This window comes from Malania oleifera, chromosome 1, assembly GCF_029873635.1.
Source record: "Malania oleifera isolate guangnan ecotype guangnan chromosome 1, ASM2987363v1, whole genome shotgun sequence".
Taxonomy (NCBI): Eukaryota; Viridiplantae; Streptophyta; class Magnoliopsida; order Santalales; family Ximeniaceae; genus Malania; species Malania oleifera.
In genome coordinates this window covers 127,024,116-127,037,198 of record NC_080417.1, presented here as the reverse complement: position 1 = coordinate 127,037,198, position 13,083 = coordinate 127,024,116, and the positions used below count along the sequence as shown (strand labels likewise).

General features: G+C 35.0%; 1 protein-coding gene across 1 annotated transcript in view; it reads left to right on the top strand.

The window, feature by feature from the left end:
- The window catches only part of LOC131150969 (probable leucine-rich repeat receptor-like serine/threonine-protein kinase At3g14840), a 54,928-nt gene extending 42,872 nt beyond the window's left edge, over positions 1–12,056 (top strand). The window contains exons 20-22 of the mRNA XM_058102097.1: positions 9,158–9,308; positions 11,398–11,707; positions 11,815–12,056. Coding sequence (XP_057958080.1) covers positions 9,158–9,308; positions 11,398–11,707; positions 11,815–11,828 — 475 coding nt within the window. The 3' untranslated portion in view covers positions 11,829–12,056. The remainder of the gene's footprint in view (positions 1–9,157; positions 9,309–11,397; positions 11,708–11,814) is intronic.
- The last annotated feature ends 1,027 nt before the right edge of the window (positions 12,057–13,083 follow it).

Below are 13,083 nucleotides of genomic sequence, written 5' to 3'. Positions count from 1 at the left end.
ACTTAAGTTATTAGGTGATGGGTCAACAATGTCTATCAAACTACCCAACACTTCTCTTCTTGTGTGACCCATTCTCTCACGTGACTAGGCAAATATATTAAACTCAAATCGTGCATAAACACTTATACTATTTAATGCACTATAACATATATAATGGGAAAACACAATAGTAACAACAAACTAAGACTTAAGTTCCGCTAGGTGGGTCAGTTACATGAATCTTTTTCCACTAATTTTCAAGATTACGAGCAATTTACTCCGAAAATTTCAAGGCTATTAAATCCTTTTTCACTATCTCATTTCAAGTTATTTTAGATCTAGCCCTACCCTTTCTACTACCCAGCACAGTAACTATATCGCTTTTCCTCATTGGTGCACTATTTGGCCTACGTTGTTGATGTTCAAACCATCCAAGTTGCCATTCCCTTATGTTGTCTACTACAAGAGCAACACCTAACATATCGTGAATATGTTCAATACTTAAAATTTATCTTTTAATGTTATACCACTCATCCACCTTAGCATTCTTTATGTTGGCTGCTTTTACATTTTGGATATGTTGTTTCTTAGTTGCTCAACTTTTAATCCATACAACACAGCTAGTCTCAAAGTCATCCTATAGAATTTTCCTTTTAATTTTAAGGGTATTCTATGATCACATCGCAAACCCGAAGCACTTCTACATTTTACCCAACCTACTTAACTCAATGTAATACATCTTCTTCAATTTCTCCTTTATCTTGCACAATAGACCCAAGGTATTGAAATCTACTAGTGCTATTAATTTCTTGATCATCAAGTATAATCTTTTCTCCAATATTCCTCATCTATGATTGAATTTCATTTCATAATTAAGTTTTATTTCTACTTAATTCTAAGGCTTCTCTCCATAATTCTAACTTAGATTCTACTCCACCCTTAGTTTCATCAATCACGACAATATCATTTGTAAACAACATACACCATGGAACCTCATTTTGGATACTCCTAGTAACTTCATCCATCACTAGTGCAAAAAGAAAAGGGCTCAAAGCACATCCATAATTGGCAAACACAATTAAGTAGATTTGAATTCAAAACTTTGTGAACCATATGCCATGTTAAAAGGCACTAGTACCGTGTTTACATCTTGTTTTATCTATTTTCTCATGTTATGTTCATTGTATTGTATAATGTGCATTTTTTTTTTTTCCTGTTTGTGTTTGTATCTTTTTGCACTTTTCTAAGTTCATCTATTTGCATCTTTGCAAGCAATATAGAATCGTGCATGAGGGGTAGTGTTGAATAGTTTGTGTTAAGGCTTGATATACATTGTTGGCCCACATCCTAAATAAAGTTTAATATGCATTGTTGTCTCCTATCTCGCATGTGAAGGTGCAAACAGATTAACTTAAACAAGTGCATAAATTTGATAGCGCTAGATTACCATTTTACCTAAAAGGTTAAGTTGTTAGTTTGTGGACCAAAATGTATATCAAGCTTTAATACACAGTAGATAACACTATTACAGTAAGCAATATAACTTTTTTTGGACACTTCACAATAAATATAGGCAATAAGACTAGAACCTAGGACCTTCTAGTAACCAACTCTGATACAATGTTAGATTACCATTTTACCTAAAAACTTAAGTTGTTAGGGTGTGGGCCAACAATGTATATCAAGCTTTAATAGATAGCTTAAGCTTTTAGGTAAATTGGTAATTTCACATGGTAACAAAGCTATAATTGAGTCTCCCCGGACAAGGTTAAAACTTGGGAGTTTTGTTGCAGGTCTCAGGTTCAATTCCTAGATGTAGGAAGGGCGAAGGGGTATGAGATTGCCTACCTCTTGTTTTGTAGCCCAAGCTCAATGTGAGCTAACGATAGACCAAATATAAAATAAAATAAAATAAATTGAAGCTATGGTTAAGGAAGCCATGGGTTCTATTCTTGTTGCACGTGTTTATTAGTGTTGGTTAAAAATTATCTTATTCTAGGTGTTATTTATTGTTGTTTGTCTCCATGTGCAATTGGGCTGCACATTTGGGGAGTGTTAAGGCTTGATATACGTTGTAGTCCAAAAATCTTGTTTGGGGGCTTTGATGCATATTGGATGCCAAAGATATCTCAAATAGGACCTTTTTTTGAAGGCTCATTCAACTTGCTTATTAAAGGATGCTAGAAAAGGAAAGAGGAGGGAGACAGCAAAGAGAAGATAAGGATTTGTGCACTTAGGCCTTCCCTTCGGTATGTAATATTAGTATGCAAAGCTCAACATAACAACTTAATCTTTTAGGTAAAGTAGTGATGGGGGCTTGATATGCAATGTTGGTGCAACATATCCTAATACAACCTAACAACTTAAGCTTTTAGATGGAGTGGTGACTTAATGTCATGTCCCTATTCCTAGTACATGACCAGCCATGATACAAGTAAGAAGGTAATTAAGAGTGAGTATTTTTAAAACACATGATACATACATATATTTCATAATGTAACCAAAAAGGTTTACCGTAACCAGCAAACTTGTTACATTAGGGTTTACTTTATATACATTTTTTCACACTTGTTGAACTAAATATGTTCTCAACCAAAACACATGCTTTGTTTTTTCCTGCCAACATGTAGTACATGTCATGATGTGGCAATCTCTTTGTAAAACTCAGCAAGTGGGGCTTTCATTTCTTTCAATTGAACCTAAAATTGTTATAAAAGTAAGGTAAGCAAGCTTGAGGTCAAAGGACATTCTTAATTCCCCCTTGTTCATATGAGGATTTCATTGAACCTAAAATTGTTATAAAAGTAGGGTAAGCAAGCACAAGGTCAATGGACATTCTTAATTCCCCCTTGTTCATATGAGGATTTCACCATTCTAAGATGTGAGTTCTTTATATGCAAGCACCATTATATTGTCATGAACACGCTAAGCAACCTCTTTATCTAGAGTTACCATAGTTACCTAGGTTATTCCCCCCATTTGAATCATGATCTAGATTGCACATACCAATTCATAGGTCAACAACGTCCTAGATTGATGGGTTTCTGGATCCAAATTCCCAAAATTTGAGATCTTAATTTGTTAACCATTTCAAACAAAAAATCTTACAAAATATTCACAAGTTTCAGTAATCATGCAAAAATATTCATTGTAGTTGTGAAGCCCACACTAATAAATAGTTTATTTATTAATCACAACCAATCAAGTGAAAGCCTTGATTTTTTAGGGCGAGCCTTGGCCTTCCAAATAATATGATAAAGCATTAATGAAGAGTTAGGATGGATCAAGAATTCAAAAAAAAATATACACTCCTGATTGATCCAAGGACCAAGAATGAACATCCCTCCCTGATGAAAGATTATTTCCACAAAAAAAGATAACAAAGAAGACAATTCCACCATCTTTTTATTGCTAAGAGGTTTTCTAAAATGGATATTCTGGGAAACCAAAGGACCACTCAGATCACCAACAAAGAAAGATATGTCTGTATTTTGCTTTCGGTTTTTCCACAAACAGATACAAGAACCCCTCCCCACCTCAAGTTTAGTGTCAAGGGTGAAATAAGGATAAACTTGAGAAATGGACCTCCACAAACTCCCCAAAGAACATCTTAAAGTAATATTGGTATCCCATCTATTCTCATCCAACCTGAACTTGCTTCTTATTACTCTATGCCAAAGGGAAGAATCTTCTAGAGGGACACCAACTTGCCTAGACCCATCCCTTCCTCTTTAGACCTACAAACCTCTTCCCATCTTACTAAGTGGTTCCTTCCCCTCCCCCCCCCCCCCCCCCCCAACTAGACCACAAAAAAAACTCGCATAATTCTCTCTAGCTTACTAGCAATCCCCCTGGTAACCAAAAATACAGCGGAATGCTAGAAAAGACAAGCCTAAATTAAAGTAGTTCTTCCCCCACAAAGAAAAGAAAGCCCCCCTCCACATATCTAATCTCTTCGTCACCCTTCCTATAACTGGACTCCAAAACACTTAGGGCTACCACGGTACCACCTAAAGGAACCCTCAAGTAAGTCAAATACACCCGAAATTACATATATATTCCTAAAACTACAAGAAATTACAAATGTACACCCCTAAAATACACAAATATTACAACTAAGCGCCAAATACTTATAATCTTATACCAATTAACAATAAACTATTAACTAAACATAACAATCCCTTGACCCATTTCATTTATCTCCAACAAGATTTTTCCTATGGTCCAGCTTCTTGCCCTACATCAATTCTCCTCTAGTTAGAAAGAATTCAGCCTTGAATTTTGAAATGTTGTATGATCATAAGTAAGAAGCAAACTTGGATTCTTTGAAAGCCACTGCTTGAGTGATGCAAGAAACCATGTTCCATTGGCAGCAACATGGACTTGAATTTAGAATTGGCATCAATCACATTGGGGATTGAAAGCTCAACAAGGAATGTTTAATTTGAATGTCTTCAAACACATGCATTGCCTCTCTTGTAGCATCTTTAAGTTGAGTTACTTTGGCATGATTAATAAATTCAGATTTTTTGTCTTGGTTGGTTGGTAGAGTGGCCTTCAAAATAATCTTCTTATCATTATAGTAAAAGAAACATGTTTTCATGTCCTTGAGTCACACCCAAATCATCAAACTAAGGAGAAACCAGGAGTAGATGGCCAATATTCATGGTAATGATATCACACCAAACATTTTCAAAATGGTCACCCATTTGGATAGTTACATTAGATTTTTCTCAAATATGTAAAGTAAAGTTGTCAATCCAAGATATGTTATAAGGCTTTGGGTGTGGTTCTGAATGACATTGCATACAAGTGATCCCATTTCTAGAAACCACATGCATTGGACATACTCCATCAAATGATGAATTTGTAGACATTTTCTCCGCACTTAAAGAAAAGTATTGAATGGCTTGATATTTTGCCTAGAGTAAGACAAAAGCCATTCATTTTTCTCAATGTTTTAAAAGGCTCAATTGACCTCAAGGCAAGAAATACCTAAAATGCCTTGAGGCTCACTCTAAAATACCAAATCTCAAAAAGTCTAACACATTACATGCTGAGGCTTATGCATCTGTACAAAAGGCAACTCTTTTGCACCTTTTTGGTTGAGGTTTATCCATTTTGGTTGTGTGATTCTCAAGTTAGATTTGGCTAGAAAATTTTAACTTCGTGTTTATATAAAAGGAATGTTATAATATGAGTTAATTTCTAACATTCTTCAACCTCAAAATGTCCAAAATAATTGAGAGTTGTATCCTAGATCTTGAAAACAATTTGTTCTTTGTGATGATATAGCTATCTCTTGTCATGATTTGCATAATGAAGTCAACTTAGCAATTTTTGAATGGCTCAACAAGTAGTTTGCAAATTATATTTGATTTTTCTTTACATTATATTTATGATTTTTTAAAATTTTTATTTATTTTTAAAATATATGTAATTTTTATTTACATATTTTAATCAAAAATAAAATCTTCAGAAGGATTGAGCTCCAACACCGCAAGGCTTACCCTGCAATTATGCCTTCACCTTGTAAAACATTGATTTTTCCAATAGTCTGTTACCATCTTGCTGGATTTATTTATATACACTGCAACTATATATAACTGAAAGCCCTTAACCCAATTTGCCCACAAGCCTAATTCCCAATTTCTCAAGAACCATCTTTAATTCACATGTAATCTTGAGTATATGCAGAAAATAAACAAGTTCATGTGGAAAACTCACAAATACAGCAAAGCAAACTGATTTTTATTGCTTGAAGTGACAAATCCACACTCCAGAGGGCTACTGTTACACTGATACTTCAATTTCTAGCCTTCCATATCAAAATATTGCACTTATTTGCAAAATAACAGGTCCACAATCGAAATATCTTGCTGCAAATCAAAATCTCAGGGACAAACACAAAATTCTTGTGGCTGGACCAATTTATTATAAGTCTGGCAATTGCAGGATATTCTGGCAGTTTTTCTCATGCACATCGAAGATCCATAAGGCACATGAGTCACTGGCAGTCACTTTCTGGTGATGGGATTTTTGTCGAAGGTAGATCAGCAAATGGGGATTGCAATGATGGTGGTGTTGTGATGAGAAAAACACAGGAAGTTAGGGATTTCAAGGGGCCATCAGCTGGAAAGTTTTCTGCCTGCGTGTGGCGTCCAGTGGTCAGACTATGATGAAACTGCAGGGGATGGTGTATGTGCATCAGGGTGTTTTGTCTTTGATGTTTCCGGTGTTGTTGTGAAATGTTGGCTGGAAAATAGTCTTCGAGTTTCAGGGGTATGATTGTACTTTATTTATTTATTATGTAAAGTTGCAGGATGATGGAACATACTAGATGTAGGAAAAATGTAAAAATTCAGAAATCAGAAGGAGAGAGAATCATGGAAGAGAGTTAGAAAGAGGAGGAGAAGAACAGATAAGAAGAGAAGAAGGAAGGCTGCTGGACAGCAGTGAACAGGACAGAACAGAACGGAGAGAACAGGAAGAGGAATTAAGGAGGAAGAGGAAAGGAGGCGGAAGAAGAAGAAGAGTAAAAAGGCAGCTGGACAGCAGAGACAGAACAGAACAGGAAAAGAACAGAATAAAATTGAAGAATAACAGACAGAGAGAATGGCTAGACAGTCAGAACAGAGAAGCAACGAGGAAGGGAAGGAGAAGAATGATTGTAAGGAAAATGAAAGACTGAAAATGGAAGAATGAAAAAGGAAAAAAATTTTGGTCAGGCTCTTATACCAAATGATGCACGACAGTATCATGGAACTACTACCAACACATCATTTGGGAAAGATAGAGGAGAGAAGGGAAGAAGAAGAAGGAAAAATAGAGAAGAAAGGAGATTGAAGGGGGAAAGCACACGTTGAGTTTCAATTCAAATTCAACAGCAACTAATTCCTACACACACACTATTTATAAGAAAGCCTCTAACACAGGAAATTACACATATACCCCTATGAAATCACAAACACACCCCTAAAATACACAAACATTACAAACAAGCCTCAAATACACATAATCCTATACTAATTAAGCTAAACACGAGATTGACTATTAACTAAACCCAACAATTCCTTGACTCAATTCTTCTGAATTTGTCCCCAACAAGGGGTTTCCATGTTCCAGCTTCTTGTCCTACATCCAACAGGGCTTCCTGCTCATGCAAAGCCTACTGCAGAGAGAGAGGGTTTCTATCCTTTCTACGTCAAGTACCCAAAATAACTAGATGAGTAAATAAAAAATTAAGTAAGCTACCTTGATTATCAGCATCTTCAATTTATTAGTATTCAGTTTGATGCAAGTTTCTATGTTTTTTACATCAAATGCCCAAAATCCCCTGATGAATAAATGAAAAATTAAGAACACTACCTTGATTATCAGAATCTCTTTCTGTCTGTCTCTCTCTCTCATCCTAGAGCTAGGGTTTACAGAAAAAAGATAATTGTATATTGAGTTGTTGCTGGCAACAAGGGCTCTGCAGTACTGCCAGCTGTTTCCCAGGCGTCCCCTCCTAAATTTCAGCATGCCCTTCTTCTTCTTACTTTCTTTTTTCTTTTTTCTATTTCTGCCCAAACTCTTTGTTATATATCTTGACATGGGTTGTCTTATTTTCCTTTCATCTAGCCCCTCCTACCACGAATAAATTAAATGAAATTTCCAATGTCAATTAACATAACTAAATGAATGCACAGCATGCTTAGTATCAACTCAGTCAACACAAAAGCAAAAGCAACAACCATGCAATTTATTAAGGTAATTCAAATTTACCATGGTTTATAGTCATAACACTTTACACGGTGTGAGAAAAATAGATGTAAATAGGTCCTGGGTTCCATTCTTGTTGCTTAAGTGTATCATATGATTGGTAACAATTATCTTGTCCATTGTAACCAGAATTGAAGATGATGTAATGCATAGAGTTAAAGCAAGTTGATTAAAATAGAGAAGTGCTTCAAGTGTGCTTTGTGATCGTAGAATGCCCTTAGAATTGAAAGGGAAGTTTTATAGGACGGCTATAAGGCTAGCTATGCGATATGGATCAAAATGTTGGGCGACGAAGAAGCAGAATATCCAAAAAGTAAAAGTTGTCGAGATGAGAATGCTTAGACAGTTAGATGGATGAGTGGTATAACACTAAAAGATAAATTAAGGAATGAACATATTCACGGTAAGTTAGGTGTAGCTTCTATAGAAGATAAGATAAGGGAGGGACGACTCAGATGGTTTGGACACTTGCAATGTAGGCCACGTAGTGCGCTAGTGAGGAAGGATGTGTTAGTTACTATGAGGGGTGGTATAAGGGGTAGGGGTAGACCTAAAATAACTTGAAATGAGATAGTGAGTAAGGATTTAATAGCCCTAAATTTGTCAACAGAAATAGTTCGTGATCGCATAAATTGGTGGAAAAGAATTTATATAGCCGACCCCACCTAATGGAACTTAAGGCTTGGTTTTGTTGTTGTATTGTAACCAGAATTATTTATTGTTCATTTATCTCTACACGTGCAATCTGCATACATTTATGTGGGAGTTTTAATGTTTGACATACATTGTTTGTCCACAACTTAAGAACTTAAGCTTTCATGCAATGTGGTGCTGTAACAAACAATTTCTTTTGGGATAAATGAATTGATTTAATTAAATAAAAGTGAAACAACTCATTGATCAACAAGATTGGAAAAAAAAAAAGAACTTGAAGAGTTAAAGTCTATTCTACCTAAATAGGAGCGCCATATATCAAAACAATTAACCTGTGTAAACTGCACAACTGTACTCCAATGATTAAAAAAGAAACTATTCTAATAATTATAAACAAAATTGCAGCCATTTTAAAAATGATAGTAAAACATATGGCAGCAACAATCTCTTTACAACTCTGCATTCTTTTGAAGATTCTAAAATTTCTCTCACAATATTTTATGACCTGTTGCTGTAAAAACAATTCTTTTGATAGAACGCATGCTTGCCCTTAAAATTTCCAAGCATGCAATTTGACTCTTGAGTTCACAAATTAGCCATTAGGTGCTTTAAAAGATGATGCATGTCCTTATGAAACTTAAATCTGTAGGAATTATTGCCTTCAAAGTAAGCATTTTTGAGATCTCACAAAAAATGGTGATTTTATTCATTTATCTGAAGATCTCACACAAAAGATGTTGTTATATTATTGATTTTGCAGTGGATACATGGCTCCTGAATATGCAATGCGTGGTCATTTAACTGACAAAGCAGATGTGTATAGTTTTGGAATTGTAGCCTTGGAAATTGTCAGCGGGAGAAGGAACACTAGTTACAGGGCCAATGAGAATTGCTTTCATCTACTTGACTGGGTAACTTACACATCCCTCTTTTTTTTTCTTTTTTTCTTTTTTTTGCATTTAGTGTGAATAAATTTTCTTGTTTGCTTCTAAATATGATCTATTGTGCTGTGTGGTGGAAGGGAAGAAAAAAATAGAGAAAGGAAGAGGCGAGGGGATAGGAAAGAAAAGAAAGTGCTTTCCTTTGAAGAAAAGAAAAGGATTATTACTCAAGTTAATGGGCACTTCTCTTTATACCAGTTTTCCTTCTTGTTTCCTTCCTAAAAAAATAATAGTAGTGGTTGGCCAGTAATGATCATAAAGTAATGGTCGTGGTTGTTTCAACTTTTAGGGAATACATAATAAATACTGTGTTGATGAATTCACCTATCACATTAGAAAAGTGTTCAGAAACATGCAGGTATGATGTTTTGACTCCAAAATCTTAATACTGATTCATTAAAAAAATAAAATTTGGAATCAATATACATATAGTTTGTGTTTGGGAGAATGGATTTGGACCTTGGATTTGGATTTGCATATATTTTGAAACAGCCCAACTTAATTTTGTACTGCATTTTGTCGAAACCATACAAATCCAAATCTAAGACTTGATTTCCATGGTCCGAAACACAAGGATAGTACAAATAGACCATGTTAAATGTTATGCTGCTTTTTCCTTTTTTTTTTTTTTGTTGAAGAAAAAAAAAACTTGTATTTTTTATTCACTATTTTATTGATTAAATGTGATCTAAAGTGCAAAATCATAAAAATAAGGGTAAAGACACTTGCCTCCTTGAGGTTTGGCAAAAAAATGTGGACTGATCTTTAAGTTTCAAAACGGGATCTTCCCCCCCCCCCGGGAGGTTTGGAAAAACACATGGCCCCCTAAGACTTCAAAATTTTTGCAGACCCTCCCTAAGGTTTTTCAAAAGATGCATATCTCTCCTACATATTTGACAAAAGACGAGTCCAAGGATGGGTGCAAGTGTCCTAAAAATTAAATGTTATGGGAGGTTTGTGGTATTTTTGAAACCTAAAGGGAGGTTTGCATCTTTTGTCCAAATCTCAAAAGAGGTCTACGGTATTTTTAAAACCTCTGGAGGTTTGTGTCTTTTAACCAAAGCTCAAGGGAGGTTAGTGTCTTTTACCCTAAAAATAATTGACATAAACAAAAAAACATATGCATATCTTATAATTCATAGCATAATAACATAACTGTGTAATTATTTAAGTATAGATCAAAGGCAAGAGACTACCTGCCTCCAAATATAAGTTCAAAGTCCAATTTTTCAAGCAATGGAGGGGTGTAGATATGTCAAAAATATAATTTCTAGTAGGAGAGAACTTTCTGAAATATAATTTGTAGTCTGCTGCTTAACAAATAGTTCGTTTGCGTTCAATTAATTTAATCTTAATTTGAGTTTAATTCTTGACTATTTGGTAGCAAATATGGTGGACATATTTCAGAAATTTTTTTTTCAAATTTTAAAAGGTTGATTTTTTTTTTTTTTTAAGAACACAGAAATAGTGCAGAAAATAATGTTTTAAGCAATTCACAGCTTACCTAGTGGCTAAGGGCTTTTAGTGTACCACAATGGCCATTACAATACTATAGCAGATGATGTGGATGTGCGTCCCAGCACTTTGAGATATTGTCCTGTAATGTTATTGTTAGGCACCAATACCTAATGGCTGGTATTTAAACCCATGCTTCAAACCAAATTCAGCATTAGGTAAAACTAGACTTCTCAATCAACCAAAAAAATGAAAAAGGAAGTCAATATCTGCAGAACTCATTGCTATCTTGTTTGTAGCACAAGGAATTGATGGTAGATTTATGAAAAATTTATGTTTCTTTAAAATATAAGCATTTTGGTTTAGACTGCACTAACAAGAAGCAGGCTAGCTATCCCCACTCTTTTTCTTCTTGTTAGAATATGTAATATGCTAAGATTAGCTTCATTTGAACAGGACTGCTACACTTCTTACTTCAAAATTTTCATTTTTTCTCCCAAATTTTTGAATCCATGCTTGTGATTAAAACACCAAGACATTCACATGACTGGACATTTTTGAGCTAAAATGCCTTACTGCACCTCTTTGCCTTTTCTGTTTTAAGGCACTTCTGTTAAAACAGAAGGGTGATTTAATGGAGGTGGTGGATCCAACACTCGGCTCAGATTTCAACAAAGAAGAAGTTATGACAATGATCAATGTGGCTCTCCTATGCACTAATGCGTCTGCAGCTGCTAGGCCTACCATGTCATCTGTGGTGAGCATGCTTGAAGGCAGAGCTGTTGTTCAAGTTTCGGTTTCAAAATCAGGTGTTTTAACTGATGAGATGAAGCTTCAGGCCATGAAGGACTATTATCAATTTGGTCATGAACACAAAATCAATGAAATCCAGACACAGGGTTTGTCAACTAATGGTTAGTGGACATATGTTCATCTTCTGTTGATACCTTCAGTTCGTGTTCTGATTATTTTCAAAAAATAAACTAGTGGAAATGTTGGAAATGCAATACATCCTATCCAGGCAAGTTGCAATAGTTTTTCACTGGATGTGGAATCTGCTGGATCTACAGTTTTCAGGACTCGGTGCTCTTTAAGTATACAAAAACGAAGAAAAGTATGAGATGTTAACAATTATCAATAACCATGGACAGCTATGGAAAGAGTTGATGTTTGTCAATCTGTGTAGATAAATTGTATAAATATGACTTTTTTTTAAAAGAAACTATGACAAAAACCGTCTCTTTCTTTGTATAGATATATTTTCTTTTTAATTTTTTTTTTCTGGTTTATGATTCAGCAACATAAGTGTGCATATTATTTCTTGAAATTGTACGCGCTAGGATTTGATGGTACTTGACTCGTATAATTGATTTTCAAATATCTAGAAAGGAGACTTGGGACTTTTTGTGGCATCGTATTTGGACTCTAGGAAAATTAACTTTTGATTTTTTTTAATTGAATATTGTTCCACGCAGTAGATACTTGTCTTCACCGCCCGGGTGGAGTTGCATCATCATATCCCAATGAAAGATGTGCATTGCTGTGACTAAAGCTTTGAGGCCTACCAAGTGAAGTCTGTATAAATCTTATTTTCTTGTTTGCACAATCTTCAAACTGGGCTTCTTGCCCAACTATAGCTCATAAGGAGTTCTAGGAATAGATTTGTTAGGCATTTGATTTAGAATATATACAGCAGGCTTTAATGCATCACGACCTAGAAATTCTAGTAATGTTAAGTGACTGATTATGCATTTCACCATATCTAAAAGAGTGTGATTCCATATCTCAACTATATCCATTCTATTAGGGAGTTCCAAGCATGGTACATTGAGGTTTTATACCACGTTCCTGAAGGAACCTAGCAAAAGGACTAGGATTTTGCCCTACCTTATCATATCTCCTATAATACTAACCTCCTCTGATTGACATCACAAGTAGTATCCTTTCAATGACTCAGATTTCTCATAGACGAGTTTAATAAAACCATAGCAGGAAAAGTCATTAGTAAATGTGATAAAATATTTGTAACCACCCTTGCAAAAAGAGTGAAGGAACTACAAATGTTCGTATAAATTAATATTAGAACAGTCTTAGATTGTTAGGCCCTTTAATTCTAACTCTAGATGTAAGTTTTCTTTACATATATAATCAACATAAGTCATGCAGAAAACCCTTCTTAAGTAGTCTTTCTGCTCTCTCGCTCAAAATGTGGCCCAAGTTTCTATGCTATAACGTAGAAGAATTCTCATTTGATCTACCATGCTTGAAACCAACAATTGCATCCACTGTA